The sequence below is a fragment of the Anser brachyrhynchus genome (assembly GCF_964034855.1).
Source record: "Anser brachyrhynchus genome assembly, chromosome: 1".
Taxonomy (NCBI): Eukaryota; Metazoa; Chordata; class Aves; order Anseriformes; family Anatidae; genus Anser; species Anser brachyrhynchus.
Genome location: NC_137694.1, coordinates 148,761,445 through 148,781,955, shown reverse-complemented (window position 1 = coordinate 148,781,955; position 20,511 = coordinate 148,761,445). Strand labels below are relative to the sequence as shown.

Below are 20,511 nucleotides of genomic sequence, written 5' to 3'. Positions count from 1 at the left end.
AGAGGTTCAGTTTCACAGTCTGCCTGGGATACATAAGGCATTTCAGAGATGACTGCATTGGTGAAGGTGAGCTGACAGCTGAGAGGTATTTTTGAAATGTGCATAGCTGAGAAATGGCACAGACATTGATCTGCACTTAAAGGACATTATGTGCACCGGTTTATAGAGCAAAGCAGTTGGTCTTTTGGTCTGGACAGTTTATTATAGTACTATAAGTCAAAAACAGTGGCAAAGCAAACACTGACAAGGGACTTACCAGATTTGTTAATTCAAGTATAAATTTAAACTGCACAAAGCTTAAAATATGACATGTTGTTCAGGCTACTTGAACAAATGGGCATATAGCTCATTATCTCATACAAGGATATGTTAAATACTGCTACAAGGTAAATCTGTGTCTCTTGGCATTATGTTAAGCTAATATATTAGCTTAGATATTTCTGGTTTACTTACTGGCATGTAAATTCTTCTGTAAAATTAGGAAAAAATAAAACAACTTTGAATCCTAAAGAAAATTCCATGATGGAATGTTATGCTTCAAAAATCATGACTATCAGTAAGGCTGACAGTTCAGAGATGTAATTCATGTGAAGCCCTTACATTACATGAGAGCCTACAATGTAAATATTAATGTTATCGACAAAAGTATATAGAGATTCGGTATTACACATTCTTAGTACAGTTTCAGCTGATGGTTAGATGCATTGATCAACTGCACCCACAAAACACCTTATTTCCTCCAGACAAGCTGGCAGTGTGCGCTGTGGGCTCACCGTGCCTCTCCTCTCACAGTGCTGCCAGGCAGATGGGCTCTGCAAGAAGCAGCTAAGTATACCCACACCAGACATCAGAAACAAAGCAATACCTTACAAGAGCAGAATTTTTCCAGAAGAGATCAGACTGCCAATGTTCAAGGCAATGTGTAAAACAACTTTCAGATAAAGCCTTCCACTAGATTTTTTTTAAGTCTTACAAAACCTGAATCATTCTTTTCTACCTTCTGCCTGAACTGAACAGATAAGCTTTTTGTCTTACAGCAGTCAGATACCAAGACACCAAATGGCTCTTAGAAGAGACTCATAATATATCAAGGCATTGTAGGAGTCTGTTCAGCTGCAAAATTAAAACTGGGAGATAAAGTAAAATACTTGATATGATCAAGTACTAATATTCGCAGTGGCATTTGCTAAACATGTGATCATGGAGTTAACAACTGTATCATACTACTGCCGAAGAAGGCAGATCTAGTGTTGTGCAGGCATAATAGTGAAATTCAAGAGAAATAAAGAAAAAATAAATGTTTCCTTTCTTCCACAGGATGGTTCTGTCACATTTGTGTAATATGGAATTCGTTCTCATCTTCCACTGAAAAATTTCACTCACACATTGATTTCTATGTGCAGCAGCTTACTTGTGCACAGTTTCCTCTTTTAGCCCACTTTCTCCATTCCAAAGGAGTCAAGATTATAATAAAAAATAATTAAAAAAAAAGGTCTCTGAGAATGGTATCATACACAGACATTTTGTTAAAGTATTGTTTCTCCAGAAAGTCAAGCAGGAATTCCAAATTCTTTTTTTTTTTTTTTTCTTTTTTCTTCTGAATCTCTTCCCCCTGTATGCCTTCCTAGGTTCATTTTGACCTTGTGCATTTTATTTTTTTTTTTCATTTCTCACCCCTTATCTCTTCTCTTTTTCTCTTAGTACTGCCTGTTCTGGAATAATCTGAATCTAATTAGGCTTGGAACCGCAATATGGCATATGTAGTCCTAGAGAAGGCTACTGAGCGTAAAACATAAGGGAATGAGTGATACTTGATAATGCATGATTATAATCAGTCAAAAAGACTTAATAGTGGGAAAAAAAAGACTATTTTCCTACAATAGTTACATAACATTAAGATAGGAACATGTTAGAGGTCCTTAAAACTGCATGGACACATTTGTGTCAGTTGTAATTCCCTCATAATATAAAGCTAGTAACACACTTTCATTCACAGAAAAGGCTGTCTGGCATCTCAATTAAAGATAAAATAGTAGGTCTCTTCAGCAAGGCAGAATTTTCAATAGCTGCTTTTTGCAGTATTAACTGCACTTAAGAGTTGCTAAAATGGCAACTCTAAGTGTAGCTACCTGAGTAAATGTATCTGAACCCAGTTCTTTCTGGACTTAGAGCTACATACATAACCTATTGAAAAAAGAAGCCCACACCAGGTCCAACGTGGAACTTTTTTTTGCAGTAGATGACATGGACTACCAGCTGTTTCACACTGACACTGACTGTGCAACTACATTGCAGTTACAGTTTTTGTTACCTAGGGAAATCAGGCTGTCTGCCCGCAACTTCTGTTTAACATAAAGCCTGCATTCAGTGTTACTTTTTTCTGTGAACACCAGCCTGGACACATTACCTGAATATAAATGATTAAGCCTAGAAGTGAAAATTTCATGTTCAATTACCTGTCACATTTTACTGGTAATTCTTCTTCTACCCTCTGGGTCTGATTCATCTTTCAGCTATACTCATGTAAATAATGAGAAGCTTTACCAAGTAAAAGGAGTTACAGTCAGTGAAAAATTGTCATAAGTGAGAATAAAATCAGTGTGTCGTCCCCGCCCCCCCCCCCCCGCCGTTTTAAATTTTGAGATCTCTGAAGGTAATGATGCAGAGGAAGACTGCTTTCTACTTCTCTTGCTTTAGACTCATTTAATTGATACCAGACTATAAAAATAGCTATCAAAAACTGCCAAACTATACTGTCACTTTATATATGAAATTCTTATTTTTGAGTGCCAATAAAAGCTGATGTATTTAAAAGTCCTATCTATTAACAATTTTCATTAAGTATAAATCACAAATGACTTCTATGAAACAGATACTAAATGTAGTAATAGCACAATCTCAAGAACAGCATCAGCAGTTTTTAAAAAAAAATAATAATTTAATATCCTTTTTTTTTCAACCTATGAAGATAGCTAGTCTGGGAAAAAAAACCATCCATTTGTGTAATAATTTAGTACAACAATGCTATCATCAGATTTTATGTAAATTCCTATAATAAATCCCTGGACACTTCAACTTATGATAGCTTGGTAACAGTTCCATGAATTACCAAAAATGCAAGTGTCTTTAAAGATCTTGCTCAGTCACTATTAAAGTAAGGGGAGTTAAGCACTTGCACAGGAGCTTTTCTGTTTTGGCACAGACACGAGCATTTTACTGCTATGCGGATGCAAAGAACAACCTTACAGTCTGGAATAATTCCTTGGCCAATGTAAACCAAAGGATCTCCATTGACTTCAAAAGAATGTGTGAATTTACATTACTTGGAGAGCCATCTATTTGTTCATACTTTTAGATCAAATGTCATTACTATTATTAGGAAAAGGTCAAACCAAGAGTCTATATAATAAAAAAAATCTAAACAACTATGCAAGGATAAAACACACATTAATTAAAAGTGTACCCCTTACCACTCATGTTTTAAGTTTCAGAACTGGGCACCTGAATCTTTGATCTGAACAAATGGTCCTACTGAGTCCTTTAGAGAATAAAACAAAATGTTTTCAACCTCAAGAAATTTGCTTATTGTTGTGATCGTGATTTTAATACAGCTTCCTTGCTGTTGTTTCCGTATCAGTCTTCTAGTGTGTGGAAGCTTTTTAGAGGTATTCTGATAAATTTGGATAATTACAACAGAATTCCATTTAAAAAACAAAACAAAACAAAACAAAAAACACCTTACCTAAGAACAACAACAGATTTATAAAGGAATTTAGACATCTGGAGCCCACTGTCAGCAATTAACTCAATCACTTTAAGTGCTAATAAATTTCAGAAAATCTTCACTGTGCTGTTATCTAACCCCCACGTGCCCACATTTCTACAAAAAAAAAAAAAAAAAAGGGTTCCAGTAGTAGAGGTATTCAAACTACTTACATTTGGCAATTAATTTGGGTGTAAGTAGAAGGCTTCATGATGAAAGAAGAGCCTCCAGGGAGTTATTCAGAGTATTTAGGTTAAGAATTTAAGCACTGTCCAAACACTCTTAATCCTTTTCATAATGACCACATTTCTATCATTGGGCAGGAACAAATTTGCCTGCGTCAGAATGCTGCCCAACACTTTCATCTACTTCATTTCTGATGCCAAATAAGAGCCACAAAATAGACCTTTCCCCATATATATTGCTGCAAAGGACCCTAATCTGGTGAAAGAAGCCTAAGCATGCAGAGCCTGTCTTCTCGTTTGCTCTGGACAGTTCAGGAAACATAATGTTACCTTGAGATATGACAGAGACAGCAAGTCTTTTTTTGGTGACTTGGAGGCAAGTCTTGAACTTGACTTCTAGGTGTACCCACTGGCAATAGCTGACTGAGTATTCAATAGCATAAATCTGTTGCACCTAAAATATTCATCATAGCAGAAAGTGTGTCATCCAGTGGAGTACCTTTAGCAACAAGGATTAGAGCTCTATTTCTTTTGTTCTTACCCTAACAAGTACAAAGAGCTCCCTTCTGAATCTACACTGATATTTTAGCAGCACACCAGATAAACTGTCTGCATTTGCTACAAGGACAACCATCTGAAGAGAAGGTTGCTCTAACTACCTTTCACAGTAAGGAGCAGCGAAGCTCTTACATTTGTGTTAGCATTGTAATATGCATTCTAATCGAAAGACTTTATCAGAGCTGCCCAGTTTCTTGCTCAATGACCTCACCTCTTCCACCTCTTGCTCAGGTAAAGAGAGGAGCATCTAGGTGTCACTTGTCTGGTTAAGCTGAAGCACCTGCAGTTTCTACATGGCTTCCACAGAAGATTCTGATGTGATGAGGTACAAGTCACAAACCACCACTAAATCATGAAAAACCCAGGCTTTGCGTGATACCAGGCTTCCTGAGACCTCAGGTTTAAAGTCCCCTATTATGTAAAGTCATCAACCAATAACAAGTACATTTATATTTATAAACAACACAGTGCATATGATCACAGTGCTGTGGTTCCTTGGCAAAGTAGCTAAACACAGCTGCCAGGCACAAAGCTTTTATGGGATTTCATCAGTGGAGAGATAGCACATGGGATCACTGCTTAAGACTTGGAAAGTGTGAAAAGATACAGAACAATTTGTTCAGATGCAAGGACTGATTCCTGCAACCTTCAGTCTACATTTTCACTTGATTTCGGTGGAAATTTTTGAAAAGAGAGAACTGAGAACCCCAGTTTATGTCCATACTTTCTATACTCATTAGCTCATTTCAAATACTGTACTGTGAACAGAGAAAAGTGGCAACATGTCACATTAATTACAGAGGGGACAATCTGTCAGATTATAAAACAAACATTTTTATCCATTTAAACACATAACTATTCTGCTTGCTTTTAGCCGTGGTTCATTGTGGTAAGAATATGAAAATGAGGGAGTATTGGAAAGAAAAGGGTAAGAGGCCTATTTAACAAAATTGATCATGGTTTTCCTGTAAACATTGCAGGAGGGGAAATGCAAAACATTCATCCTGTTTTACGGCTGGATTTAAAGACACAGCATGTTCTGAGATTTAAAAAAAAAAAAAGGTACAAACATATTTTAGGTATGACTGCCAACTTGCCAGCAAAAATGTGGGTTTTTTTTTTTTTGGCTAGATTCATGCTGGTATCCATGGTATCTATATATATGGCACAGGACCTACAAGGAAACTATCCTGTTCTGGAACAACTTCTGAAAGCAAAGTGACAGCCAACTAAAATGACATTAAACATTTATGCTGAGATATCTGATTCACCCCTCTTCTTCATAAACAGCTTACAGTGAAAATACAATTTAGCATATAGAATTATGTAGACTGAATCCTGCTACAAAAGTCCTGATTAACATTTACCTATTCCATAACATTACCAAAAAAAACACCATAGGGTACACACCAGCGATTCTATACATGTATTGCATTGAGATACTAAGCTGATTTCTGAAAATTCATCATTAGAATGTGAATTGTTATTTGTAACCAGAATTTGGACAGGCCACACAGAATTTACATTAACTATGTGTAACCAATCATTCAAACAACTTACCCTCCCAGCATAATGCATAATGGTGAAGGTGGAGCCCTGATCCTTTGGCGCAAGGTTGCCATTCCCATCTTTTGTGGAAGAATAAACTGTATTTGTGTCTGATGTATCCAGGTAGGACTGAATGCGTTTAGAAAGACTCTGTTCCATTGACCAATTAGATTGGCTTTCTTCATCTAGCATTGACAAAAAGCCTGATGGTTTCTGAAATGAAAAATAAATGTTTCGGTTTTATGTAATTTCCGTTGTTCCTTGTGAAGTAACACAGCTGGTAATTTACTATAGATAAACACATCACCTATTATAGAAAGAAAAGGAAAAAAAAACACAGTATAGATGTTCTGGTAAGTCTCAATGTCTATGCATATCAGATAATTCAAAACTGATAATTATTGCTGATCTTTTAGAAAACTGTGCTATGTCCTTCTTAAAAGTTTTGCTCCAGAAACTAGCTCCAGGCATAAAAGAAACTGCCAAGTTTACAACAGAGATTGGTCAGTACTACAGCTGCATTCAGGACATGACATGATACACAAATGCTACACGTGAATCAATATGGGCAGAGTTTCTGCTACATCTTCTTCAACCCTAGCTCATTACAAATCTGTTAGCCCTCAAGCTGCAAGAGCAGACAACCCTCTCCATGGTTTCCTTGGTCCCATAACCTTCTCTTCAGATTCAAAAAACAGGAAATGCAAACAAAACTTCATATTAGTCTAACATGCAGAGTATGGGTATAAATACACATGATGTAAAGTGGATCTGAAAACTACCTGAAAGAAAAAATCCAAGGCTGCAGTATGGTTTCCAGGAGCATATACTGTTTCCGTGGTAACTCCCTCTTGTACACATTCTGCTTGCTCTTGTAGGAAAAGCACTTCATTGATATATTGGTGTATCTTCTCATTGGTCATATTGACACACAGCTATTGCAAAATGAAGAAAAAATAGTATTAGAAGTTTACTGGATAATTCATCCATTGGTATAGGGTTTACTGCACATCTAATACTGAATTTGATGAAAAGTCAATCCACAACATGTTCTCTCTCTCTAGACCACATATTAGGAAAATTTACTAGGGAAATTTACATTTTAATAGCTATTAGTATTAAATTGGGAATAAACAGTTTTCTGTCTGCATAATTGTGAATTCTACATAAGAATTATCAAATACCAGCTTTATGAAACAGTGCAAATTTACTCTAATTCCATTGACCGAAGTGGTGTAACTCTAAATATATGTTGTTACACTCAATATTCTTCTGCAGTTTATATTCATGGAAGACTACATAGATGCAACACGGTTTTAGAAAAAAATAACTGCATATTTAGTTAAGATCCTGATTTTGTAGTTAGTTTAGTATTAACAAATATGTTCAAATTCTGCTTCCACTTATACAATCACTGAAGTCTAAAACAGTTTCTGAAGAACTCATTGTGTTTTGCCCAAGTTTTTTGGAGGAATGAAGAGGAATATTTTACTAAATGCCTCTCTCCATTTTATTGATATTCTAAAGGAAAGTTGGCAAGAAATGGTCTTCCATAGAAAAGTTCAAAGTCTGCAGAGATAAATAATATAAAAACCTCTCAAATATTTTCTTTGATTGCCTTTTACGACTTGTAGTGCCACTTTTGTAAAATAAATAGTTTAATAGGAATCTGGTTTTCAATTAAAAACAGGTGAGGGTTGTATCAGCTTATTCCTGGACCTTTTGTATCTTATTCAAAGTTCACAATCTTCAAAGAAAGTAAACATTTAATAACTTTGCTGAATAAATCTTGAACTGTTTTATTTACATTAAAACGGTAATTTTAGTGAGAAATTCTAAAATCTCTTCCAATGCTATACTATCACTAAGTAATTAAGAAAACAGAAACTCTTAGAGGGTTGGAAGAACCCTTTATATGAGGAATCATGCAAGGAATAACTGCACAAAGTCTCTTTTCACATTAAACTAGTCACATATTTGTTTTGGCGATAAACTATGTCTTCCATGAATACAGTGTATAAAAGCAATTCCACCAGCAAGTCATATTAAAAAATATGAGATATTTAGATCAACCATAAAAGTACATGGTTTAACATTCAGGTAAGGGAAAAGAACCCAAGTAACGTGTAATAGCTGCCTGAATTTTCCATTAACACCTCACGCTAGTATAGTCAACTTGCACTTGCTCTACAATGAAGTAGGCTAGTGTGAATAACAGCAAGAAATAAAACTAAAACCAGATTTTATAACCAAATGTCTGTTACTAATTGTCCTTACCAATGTATGAAAGTGCAGACAAAATGGAGCCTCAAATAATACCAGTATTTTTTAAAAAAGGGATTTATAAAAATTCAGATTATCTCATTTTGTTAACACTGAAAGTATAAAATTCACTTGTACTATTTAATTTTTTTATTGAAAGAGCTTTTTTAACTTTGAGGCAGGCAAATTTAACTTTGAGGCATGCTTTGCTGAACATTTTCCAAATTCAAATTCTAATTCCAAAATCTTTTCAGAAGCTCCTTAACATTATTTTAGAAGGCAGACATAACATTGCAAGTTTATACTTCACAGGATATGTAAAGCCTCAACATGATACATGCTGTGTATAAGTATATTTGGAAATGAGTTCTTTAGAGAGCTGTGTCATTTAACTGTACACTTTCTCTTATTTTACCATAAGAGAAGTTGACAAAATCACTATAAACTCAATTTTACTTTTTATCATTTGCAATTATCCTAAAACACATAAAAACAATTGACGTGCTGACTGTGCAGCAAAATTATTAAACTAAACAAATTCAGCTGGAGAGTAAGAATGATTTAGTCAAATTTTAAAAAGATCTGATAAATAATATTGGTTTCAACTGCCAGTAGTGAAAGGCATATTATTTTGTTAAAACATTCACAGATAACATGTTGGGCTGGTAAAAGAAAAAAAAATAATTATAAGTTTTACAGATCAGTATATTATAGCGTACATTGGTGTGCTTTTTGGTAACAGAAGCAACGCTGTCATTCGGATCAGCAGGCTGGCCGTAATGACAATAAGGTGCTGCAAACCACACTAGAAAGCAAGCTCAAGTTATTATACAAACTGCAAGCTTCTCCGAAGCTGCTCTGTCTAGCACTGGTTGTGAGCAGCAGCTCTGCAGAATGAGCACTGGAAGACCAGCCAGGGGCTGCTGAAAAGCAAGAAGCTCTGATTGCATCTTTCTCCATTTCAATGTTTTACACAACATGCTGAGAAAAGGAGATAAACAGAATGTTTGAAAATAAATGCTTGACACAGGTTGCTGCAATAATTAAAACAACTGAAATGTAGAAATCTGATGAAAATAAACTAAACTAGTTTTGCTAACCCATCTTCTTTTGCTCTGTCATATGAAGTTTATATAAACAATGATGTTTTCTGTCCAAAGATGTGAAAAGTTCAGAAAAACACATGAATTTAACTTCACCCATGCAAATGAGATGGAAGTGTAGTAGTAATAAAAGAAAACACAATTTTTAACATAAAATAAATTTTGCAGGAATACCTCTTAGCATTGTATATTGCTTTTCTTTGCAGAGTTACTCAACATAACCCATAGTGCTTCTTGTCATTAAACATGGTTAAACTATTTGTCACAAGCCTTTTATTGACTCCACTGTATGTCTCTTCTGTAAGAAATCTTCCTTTCCACCTATCTTCCTTTCTAATCCTAACTCACTATCACGTCTAGGTGAAAATAAAAATACAATTTACATGTCAGAGTCTTCACTAAAAAGTACTCCTAGAATATCACTACAATACAATTAAAAAGGCCAAGTTAAAGTATTTAAACAAACTGAACTTGAAGTAGCATCCAAACTGTAGTGTTCAGAAAAAATATGTATAGTGCCATTTAGTAAAACAAATAGGTATTCATCACATTAGACAGTATTAGTTTGACCTCGCTTTCTTTACTGCATTTGACCAGTTAGTAATATTAAGTATATTCAAAATTCAAATTTAGGTAGGAGACCAAAACCATACTGTACCCCAAAGACAGAAAACCACCTATCATTAATGAAAATTTCCTGTTTCCTTACTCCTCAGTGTATAGAAAACACTATTTGAAAAAGCATAGCAAAAAAAGGGGGAGATTTGTGAAAAGAAAACTTGGTGACTATTAGACAGTGAGGCTGAGATGGATGTGATCACCCTCTGCAAAACTCATTTACATCCTTAGGTCATGGAGAAGAATGAGCTCTCCCAAGGGATGTGTATTCAGAGCATTGAGTAAAGCTTACACCTTTCATATCAATCTATCTATCAGGGCAAATGTTATAGGCCAAGATGATGGAGCTACAATGCCAAGTTTAATTTGTAAGGATGTGCTCTATCTTTTCTCAAAAACACAATTCTGAGATAATGGAAGGCAGAATAATCTTCTATTTACTGAGTCTGGATTCCAAAAATGTTTTTAAACCTAAGGTAGGTAATCACTCATTCCTCAGAAGTATCTTGATGACCGTTCCCCCTTGTATCTGCTACCCTGGTGAGAAAAATAAAAAAAATATCTCTTTTCCCTTTTAGTACTGTGTGTGACAGTTACTAGACTTCCACATCTTCTATGTAGAGTACCAATTAGAATATTTTTAATGCATAAATAACAACACCATAAACCATTACATTTCTTCCTTTGCCTTTTAGGGGCAATGGGATTTAATACAGACTTCTTGTTTTCTGTGTAGCTTCAACACAAATTCAAACGTAGTCCTTCTGTGTCTCTTTTAGAAGAATTTTATTTCACTGGGAATTCATGTTGTCTTGGGGTCCGTTGCCATTGTATGTTCCCCAAACAGAGTAAAACAGAACAGTGTTATATTGAAATTTTATTGTGGGTAGCTGTCACCCGAAAATCCTTCTACAAGGGAGGGTCTACAAAACCTTTTCATAAAGGATAGTATTTCAATGCAACGTGAAATACCCATCCACTTGACTCTGATCACATCAGAATGATAAACAAACAAGGAAACAAACATGGTAGCAGGTTTAAGGAATTTGGAATTAGAGATATTGAAATAGTTCCAAGTGACTTTTTCACTCATACTGCTGGCCAGCAATACTGTAGGATATAAAGGGGTGGGTGCTGCTGTGAAAAAGAAGATACCAGTTAATAAAAGTCCTTGCGCAGCATCTCACCAATCACGAAATGAATCTGGCTGGGAATCTAAATTTTAGATTTTATTTTCATCCACAAAGCATTTACTGTAAAGGATTAAGAAAAAAAAGTATTTTAATGTCAGGTACATGGTGAGAATTTTGACGTAGCCAGCTTTAAAACTGAGTAACACTGGCTTTTCAGTGGCTTGCTTGAATCTGCTGCACAGATAACAGCATCCTGCACAAATGAAAAAATATGTGCAGAATGAAAAAAAAAAAAAAACACAAAACAAAACAATGAGACTGACAGGGAACAAGGGTACACCATGACAAAAGCTATACAGAGTGAAAGGCTCTCAGGAACTGGGTTGAGGAACAGATTATAGCACAGGTTTGTCAGACCCCTTGGGAGCACTGATTTTCAGGACCCGACTCAGCCTCCCCTGGGACCTCTACCCACATTTTGTCCATGGACCCAGTTCCTGCCTCAGAGACACCATGGCAGTGTCAGTTTCCAGACCCATCTCCCACTGCTCCTTATGGTACCCAAGTCCTGGCGCGCTGCTTGTTGCATAAGGGCTGGCAACAGGTCCCGTTACCAGCCCTGACTCTGCCCACCATGTTCAGACCCCGAATGATGGTGCCCATCAGGGCGGGCACGGCCGGCTCCCTGGTACCAAGGGGGCAGCTGTCTCCTGCTGCTCCCTGACAGGGATATTAAAATCTTGTGCATGGAGGCTAACTGGACCACAGTCCCATTTGTCTATGCTCAGGACAAGCAAAACCAAAGACTGATTTTTCTGCATAAAATTAAACATTGGAATGCCCTCTGGACTGCCTGGATGCAGACACTTGTGTATGTGACCTCCCATCTGCTATCACTGAGACCGTAATGACTGTAGAAAAGTTAATTTATGTAACTTTTATCTATTCATGCCCATCTATCTACATAACAGGCAACATGACCTTACATTTAGATAGCTAGAAACAGGCTCATGGCTGAGGGAAAATAATCAATTAACAAAAAATGTTATGACTCTTTTAGCTGGGGAAGGTGACATGACAAAATCAAAGGAGGTCTCAGCAGAGTTAACTAAAGAAATAACCCCCTGAGAAGTTAAGATTTACAGCACCTAATAATAAAAGTAAGCTAAAATTCCTGTGAACACAGCTGGGTTGTACAAGCTCTTTCGCTTCACTGTAGTGACTTGGAACTGAAGCACTGAGTGGAGCAGGCAATGCTGTGTGCTCTAGGAGCCAGCTGATTCCTATGGCAAGAGAAGTGCAGCACCATGCTGCTACAGGAGCCATGCTTCTCTCATCACTCTGCTGCATCACACAGATAATGCTATACATACTTTAATGGGTATAGAGTAGAATGGGAGTCAACAGACATTTGGCTACTTCAGTAACTTTCAGTCCTAACTCAGATAAATTGCTTGTATTTCCTATTAAAAAAAAAAAAAAAAAAAAAGGTTGATATATACTTTCTTTGCAAAGCTTAAGAGGACTACAGAGGCAAAATATCATGCAAGAGCTAAATACATTATTTACCACGAGTTAAATATTTTTTTCATTTTACCCCTTGACAGATATCAGAGGGGAAAGTCTCTACTAGAGTCCATTTTGGTGAGCTGGGGGTTGGCCTCTTCTCACAGATAACTAGTGATAGGACTAGAGGGAATGGCCTCAAGTTGCACTAGGGGAGGTCCAGGTTGGAAATGAGGAGAAATTTATTCTCAGAAAGGGTGGTTAGGAATTGGAGTGGGTTGCCCAGGGAGGCAGAGTCACCGTAACATTGGTGGTAGGCGGATGGTTGGACCAGATGATCTCGGAGTTCTTTTGTTCTTTTCCAACCTTAACGATTCAATGATTCTATGATCAGGCTTGTCATTTCATTGTGAAAATTCATCAGGCTGGTCAAGCATGAACTCCCTTTGGTAATCCATGCTGACTTCTGCTGATAATTTTCTTCTCCTTCATGTACCTGGAAATGGTTTCCAGGATTAGCTGCTCCATCACGTTCCCTAGGATCAAGGTGAAGCTGACCAGCCTGCAGCTCCCTGGGTCCTCCTTCTTGCCCTTGTTGAAGATAGGAGTGACATTTGCTTTCCTCCAGTCTTTAGGCACTTCTCCCTGTCGCCATGACTGATCACAGACTATCAAATGTGCCCTCACAAGGACTTCTGCCAGTTCCAGCACTTCTTGGTGCATCCCATCATGGTACATGGACTTATGTATGTCCAGTTTGCTTCCAATCTCCATATGCTTCCTTTTTGTGTTTGAGTTTGACCAAGAGATACTGGCCAAACCACATTCCAGTGTGGTTGTATATAAAGCTGTTCTGGAACAGCAGTTACACAGCTGCTCTAGGAAAATGCTGTTCCCAAGCTAATGATCATTGCTAAGAAGTGACTGTAAATTGTAATTGGGGTGAGCTAAAAGTGTAGTCATTTACCATAGCTCAGCTGATGACCAGTAACTCACCGAGTCCTGGTAATTCAAAAGCTTTCAGTTTTTATTGAGCAACGACTCCCTCAGAATACAGCTTCTAAAAATATTGTCCTCTGTTTTTAAATCTGTGTTGTAAGAGTTTCATACCAGAAATCCCAACTCCACTCACTATCATTTATTTTATACACTCATTCACTAATATTGTTTCAAAAGTAATCACATACTATTTTTGCTATTATATTTTAAATATAATATACTACAGAGATATGTTTCTACACAATGAAGGCTTACCAATGCATGCCAAGTGGAAGCAAAACTGAACACAAATAATACTGCTTTTAACTTCTAATACCTTCTTTTTTATAATAATCTATAGAACTTTTCTCCTTGTAAGCCATCAGCCACATCTATTTGCCTGCAGAAGTTACCAGGTTCTTGATGTAGACATAGTTAACATTACTTTTCTAGCTCTTTCATACCTCGTCCTGTGCATTGTTCATAAACTGTTACCAGTCCAATACTTTATCATTCCAACACACTCACTGGAGTGATCTTGCTGTTCTGCTTGGCTTATTCATCTCTCTCTTCCTGAAATGTCTTCAAACAGTCTATTTAAACATATTGCTTAAATTGACATATGACTTAGTACCATATTGTTCTCTTAAATTTTATATTAAAATGTCTACCAATTAACCTAACTAACCCAATTTGAAGCACCAGCAAAATTCACCTAAAGAAGATATTCACACAGAGTAAATGACATCTACTTGGAATGTCCCAAGATTTCATCAGTCAGGGGATTTTAATCGTTCATGAAAATAATTGTGGTTGTTTTTTTTTTGTTTTTTTTTTTCTTTTCTTTTCAAGAAAGCAGGCAAACAGCTATCACAAAGAATTCCTTCTCTTACACTACTTTGAAACCAAAGGTTAATTTCCACCAAATTACTTTTGCTATGCCATTTTAAAATATATTAATCTAAATCTAATACAAATGTATTTTCTATGTATCCTCCACTGTTCAGCTGCTAGGCCCATTTAATGTTAACGTTCTGCAATCACGGGCCTTGACACTGGGCATGTTTGCAGACATGATGCAACACTTTGCATGAGGACCCTATCTGGGCTAACACGCCTGTTTATCAACAGGGTTAACGAGCCCAGGCAGGATGCTGAGCTAGGCTAGACTGATACACAGCTCAAGCTCCTGAGTGCAGGCTGTTTGGGGTATGTGTGCACAACTGCATCGTGTGGAGATACAAACTGCTTCTGTTTGCTCATACTGCAACCTATTGCTTCAGGAATCTGATGTGTTAACCACATGACAGAGTCCTCATAAAAATGAACTCTGTAATTCCCTCACCACTGTTCTGTCTTTTAAGGAATGCAATTCACTAGTTTCTGATGTAATGACTCACAGTGTTACTCAATATTACTCAACAAAACCCACTCAGTCCAAGGAGAAGGACAGTCTATGTCTCCTGAAATGTATTTATAAAAAATAAAATAAAAATTCAAACTTGATCTTGAAAGTACCTTGCTTGCTATGCAGAAATCATAAAATAAACTACTTTTACACATTTTTCTGTTTGTATCTCCTCAAGCACCTTATGCAGTCACTTAGCAGAAAATGGCTTACTTTAGAAAGTGGAATTCATGGTATTTTATCAGACGTCAGTTACAGAACTTATATATGTTTCATAAGAAAAAAAAATGCAGAACAGAGCTAAAGGAAAAAAAAGTCCCAAGGCACACTCCTCTGAGATTCTTTTAAAATGCACAGAATACTATATCCTCGTTAATCATTAGGTTTTATGGGATTTATTTTTTTTTCATGTTTTTGGTCCATCAAAATGTTTCCTATTTTTCCCTTGATATTTTCACCTAAAGAAGATATTCACACAGAGTAAATGACTCTGAATATTGGCATGCATCTGTAGGACTTAATCCAACAAAGCTTTCAAGCTAGGCAAAACTGTAACAGCAAAAACAGTTTTGTAAGAGCGGAACTGGAAATACATGTTATTGTATTCTTACATGCTATTTTGAAGGCAGAGGCCCTGTTTGTGCTTTTGGACTTTTGGAAATTGTGTGGGCAAGTAAACATTCTACACATACTGAACTAAAGCAGCACTATGACTTCTAGTTCACTAGAAAAAGAAAGCTGAGCCATAAAACGATAGATTAACTGAGATGAATGGGCAAAATCTGATTTCAAACAATAGTAGGTCCTTTGTTGCCTTTGTTGTCCTCTTCCTACTGCTTTAATTTTCTTCTGCTGCATAAGAGAATGAATGAACAACTGAACAATTACTTACACGTCTTCAGCGTGTTGTGTAGAGTTGCTACTGCTTTTGGAATATGCACTTCTCAAGAGCTTTGGTGTTATGAGACTAGTGTTAAAGGTGGGCAAATAATTCTACCACCTTCAAAAAATGTTTGATATTTAAATGGATTTTTAAGCATTCATTGAGCTAACGTTTAATTTATTTTCCATGGATGTAATTCAACTTTAAAAAAGTCTCATGTTGAAGAGTCACACAGAGGTGAATCTGCCAGTAATAGCACTTAGCATAATGGAGCATTTTCATTCTTTTTTTTTTTTTTTAATTCTCTCTAAGGCATCTGAAGACCTTTTGATCTTTCTCCCAATCCTGTCTATTGTCATCCTATTCACTGAGCTAGCTGAAGTATCACTTCCACAAGCATGAAAACAGACAACACTAAGTACTTTCCTCGGGTTTTCTTTCAAGGCTGATACTACCCCTCTTCCAAATCATTATGATACATGTTTACCAGATTCTTTCAAAATGATTAATAGCACTGCAAAGCCTGGATTTTAATTCAGACCCATACAGGAAGACTGGGAAAAATATTTTAAAAGCAAGTTTTCTCCTCCTTGACATTTTCATTCTGATCAAAACACTTGTTTTGGCTACAAAACAAAACAAAACAAAACACATTTAAAGATGAATGACAGTTATAATAAATTCAGCAAAACAAAGCTACTTACCTGTTCAAAAGTATTTTTTTGAAATTCTTCAAATCCAAAAATATCCAGTATTCCAATTTCAAATATCTGGTCACTGGAAAAACAAACAAACAAACAAAAACCACACAGATAATAAGAATTCAAGAAAGATGATAATATATCTGTTGTTTCTGACAAAAGTACTTCTGCTCTAGGATGAAAACAGTTTTCATTTCAAAAACATGGTATGAAACACTCATGCAGGCTATATATACAACATAACAACCAAAATTCTACCTACCAATCTACAAGCATAAATAATAATAATTAAAAAAAAGAGTTTCGAGATTGTTTTTGGACAATTAAAAAAAAAAAAAAAAGAAAAAGCTTAGCTTTTTTAAAATCCAGTTTCTAAAGGTGTAGGTATCTACTCATTCAGATGAGGAATAGCCACAGAGGGGAAGTTTCAAAATTTATTGGTTGCACTCAGTCACCCCTTTGAGCTTCTATTTCCCCAACAGCCAGAACTGCTCCTACTAAATGCATATCAAGGGAAACCCTTTAAGCCAAAGTCCTAAGTGCCAGCATCAAGCAGAGGTTGTGAGCTCAGGCTGCACAAGAGGTTACATCTCCCAGAAGAAAGAACAGTCAGGATTTTGGCATGAAGAAGACAGATGTTTCTCTTTTGTACATATAAAAAAATACTTGTTGGCTGTACATCTGATCTGTCATACACCACTGCATGTATTCAGGGAAGGGCTTTTACTTAGGTCCTGTGGAAAGATTAGGATATGGTAGTCACCTAGGATTTGAACAGGTAAAATTGGAAAAGGACACAGGTGTTATTACTCTGTACTTACCTGGGACTAAGTCACTGTCATCCAGATCTGGAGAAGAACCTAAGGTCATTAACAGGGAGCAAAATTTATGTTTTGGGATAGCCTATTGCTTGCTTTGGAAGGATTTGAGAACATTATATGAAAGGGCTGGGCTGGTTGAAGCTGAGCTTTTTCTTCATGTTCTTCACATTACCATTAGAGAGAGAAAGTGAAAAGAGGCCATTAAAAAGCTTGCAGTTTGCCTGTGCGACTTTCTTCAGAGTGAAGCGATCTGCTAGCAGGATGAAAGACTTTCCACTATAGCCAATAGATCTCTTGGAGCAGGAAAAAATAGCAAAGGAAAAATCTTTCAGTTTCACGAGAAAGGAGATGGACACTTTCTAAAGCACATGAGTTTTCCTTTCTCTTTTCCAACACAATTTGTAAATGTATGAGGTTGCATGCATACAAGTAACATTGCAGCCTCCTGTTTCTGAGATCTACTTTTCCTTCCTGTTTCACATTTCTTCTCTGCCTAAATCTATGTGCATACCAAGATATAAACGTAAAGGGAAAAAAAAGGTGATTCACTGTCAAAGTACTTCAGTACAGTTCTATTATAGTCATTGTAAACATTACCATTCAATTAGGCAAAGATCCAGCCCTGAAAACAAATCCTATATAACAAACAAAACAGTAAAATAATAATAATAAAAAATGACTACTATAAAGCAGACTAGAAAAAAACAGTCCTCAGAGACTAATAGAGCCTTCTTCAGAAATGATATCCACGAAGTTTGTCTTCATTTCTAAGGCATACTATTTCAATGCACTACTGATTGTCACAAGACTGGCTATATGCATAAATGTCAGACATTGGACATTGCATAATAAATCTTGTCTAGAATGACTTTGTTGGGCAGAAGAGGTTATCGTGAGGTTGATTAGCCTCCAAGGGAATTTCTACAACACGAAGCATAAAAATATATCACTACCTCCTTCTCTGACTGCGATTTAAATTGTGTTTAAAAACGTAAGCCTCATTTTCAAGTGTTACTGATTAGGAATGGATGTACATTCCTTGTCATAATGTGTTTTCAAGGAGACTGGTCCATTTTTATAAAGAATTAAACATTTTAAAAATAAACTACCTCTGCATAACATTCACAAGGCAGAATTATTATGTTGTTTGAATAAGTTCTAAAAAAAAAAAAAAAAGAGTTTGGAATTTAAAAATACGTGATAGGTTTTCATTTTTACGTTATTATTTTGTTATTTAGCTATAGCCTTCCTCATAGGAAAGTGTAACAGGAACTGCTAGGCAATACAACACTGAAATATTGCATTAAATTTCACAATTATTAAGATCTACATAATGCTGATGGAGCAGCTTACCCCTTCTCTGTCTAATTCAATGAATGGATTTGAGGCTGGATTGCTTACATCCCAGCTGAGTGCCATGATTGTTATTTCGTCAAATTAGTCTCTCTTATTCTTTCTCAAGAAATATGTAAACATTTGCAAAAGGAAAAGTGTAAAACAAACTGACCTATGGAAATATCATAAATCAGGCAAAACAAGAACCTAGCTCTATGTCTAGAACTCCCAGGAAAATCCTTAGCAGCCAGCCTACTGACTACTTCATGTAATATACTTTATCAAAACAGTGAGATTTCCAAGAAATATCTTGATTTTCATGGAGATGCACTTTTTTTTTTTTTTTACAGGAAAACATGTTACTCCAGTATTTTGATGAACTTCACCTGATAATCTTCGCCTTGTATTATTAAAAGATGCACACACTACATGAAAAGAGCTGAAGGTTTTACATATTTAATATCTTGCCTACAGGGCAAATATAACGAACAAGGCTCTGTATCGCTAGAATAGTGATAATTTATTACTATATTGTGGCTTTATATGCAAAATTTTACCGAGAATGACAGTAATTTTCTGTACTAAATATTGCCCAGTTTTGCAAATTAAATAGCGACAGGGCAACATAAAAATTAAATGTTTTATTTGTAATTACATATAAAGTTTTGCTTTATTTTTTCTGTCTTTTTGTCTTCCTCTGTTCTATACTACATTTATCCTTAGAGGGAGGGTCCATATATGGTTTCTTGGGTAGCTGTCAATCATATTAATTCCAGCAAAATTACTTTTCTTAAATTAATCATAGCAGAGATCCCCAAGGCAGAATAAAGCATGAATGATCCCATGTTTACAAATGAAAGGGCATGTCACCCGTGTCCAAAAGAACAAATATTAGAAAATAGTACTTTTTGTTCTAAATCATTCCTTTATTTTACTGTACTTTTTTATGGTTAATAAACATCATTTACACTTTTCCTCATTATGTCTCAGACAGTCAATATTTAAAATGTATAAATAAAACAGCTATCATAAGATACAGAGGACTGAGATTTCAATTACATTATGTAATATTATGTGTTTATTTAGCATGTAAGAGAAGGTTACGCATTTGTATTCTGTATGGAAATGAGATTAAATTATAAAGTAGTACTTTCTTTTCGTGTAGTACTTAGGAATGTATCGGTAATATGACCAATTTTTTTTCAGGTTTCACAGTACTTTTTAGCATAAAAATTAGGAAAACAGTAGTTTGCCAACATTTAAAGAAAGTTTCCGTCTCTGATACCAGTACATAGCTGTGAATAGTTAAATCACACAGTGGATGTTAACTACATCTGATTTGATTTTTGTGATTTACAAAACAGCCTTTCAACCAATAATATTTTACAACGTCTCTGGTTTTTCCTTTTTCTTCAGAATGATTCCCTCCGTATATACGTTCCTCATAGACTAGAAACACCTTTTGATCTTGTATGCTTAGAAGTTGCATTGTAAAGAAACTGCATAGAAATTCTTGGCAACTCTTAAAAACAAAACACATATACCAGACATCCTGTCTGATGATCTACTGTCTTGGCAGATATCTTGCAATTCATCAAGAGATATTTTTGACCCGTTTGCCATTTCTAGTAGAAGTGAACAGAATTCCCTTTACAATACTTCTGACCCATCATTTCAGACAAGCCTACAGGATGTTATTTGATCACTCT

The 20,511-nt window shown here is 35.9% G+C and overlaps 1 protein-coding gene across 5 annotated transcripts in view; it reads right to left on the bottom strand.

Moving 5' to 3' along the window:
- Nucleotides 1-20,511, bottom strand: part of MYO16 (myosin XVI) — a 386,560-nt gene that overhangs the window by 99,867 nt on the left and 266,182 nt on the right. For all 5 annotated transcript variants that reach the window (XM_080577669.1, XM_080577670.1, XM_080577671.1 and 2 more), the window contains 3 exons: nucleotides 16,650-16,722; nucleotides 6,837-6,989; nucleotides 6,067-6,267 (listed from right to left, as the gene is read on the bottom strand). In XM_080577669.1, coding sequence (XP_080433795.1) covers nucleotides 6,067-6,267; nucleotides 6,837-6,989; nucleotides 16,650-16,722 — 427 coding nt within the window. The remainder of the gene's footprint in view (nucleotides 1-6,066; nucleotides 6,268-6,836; nucleotides 6,990-16,649; nucleotides 16,723-20,511) is intronic.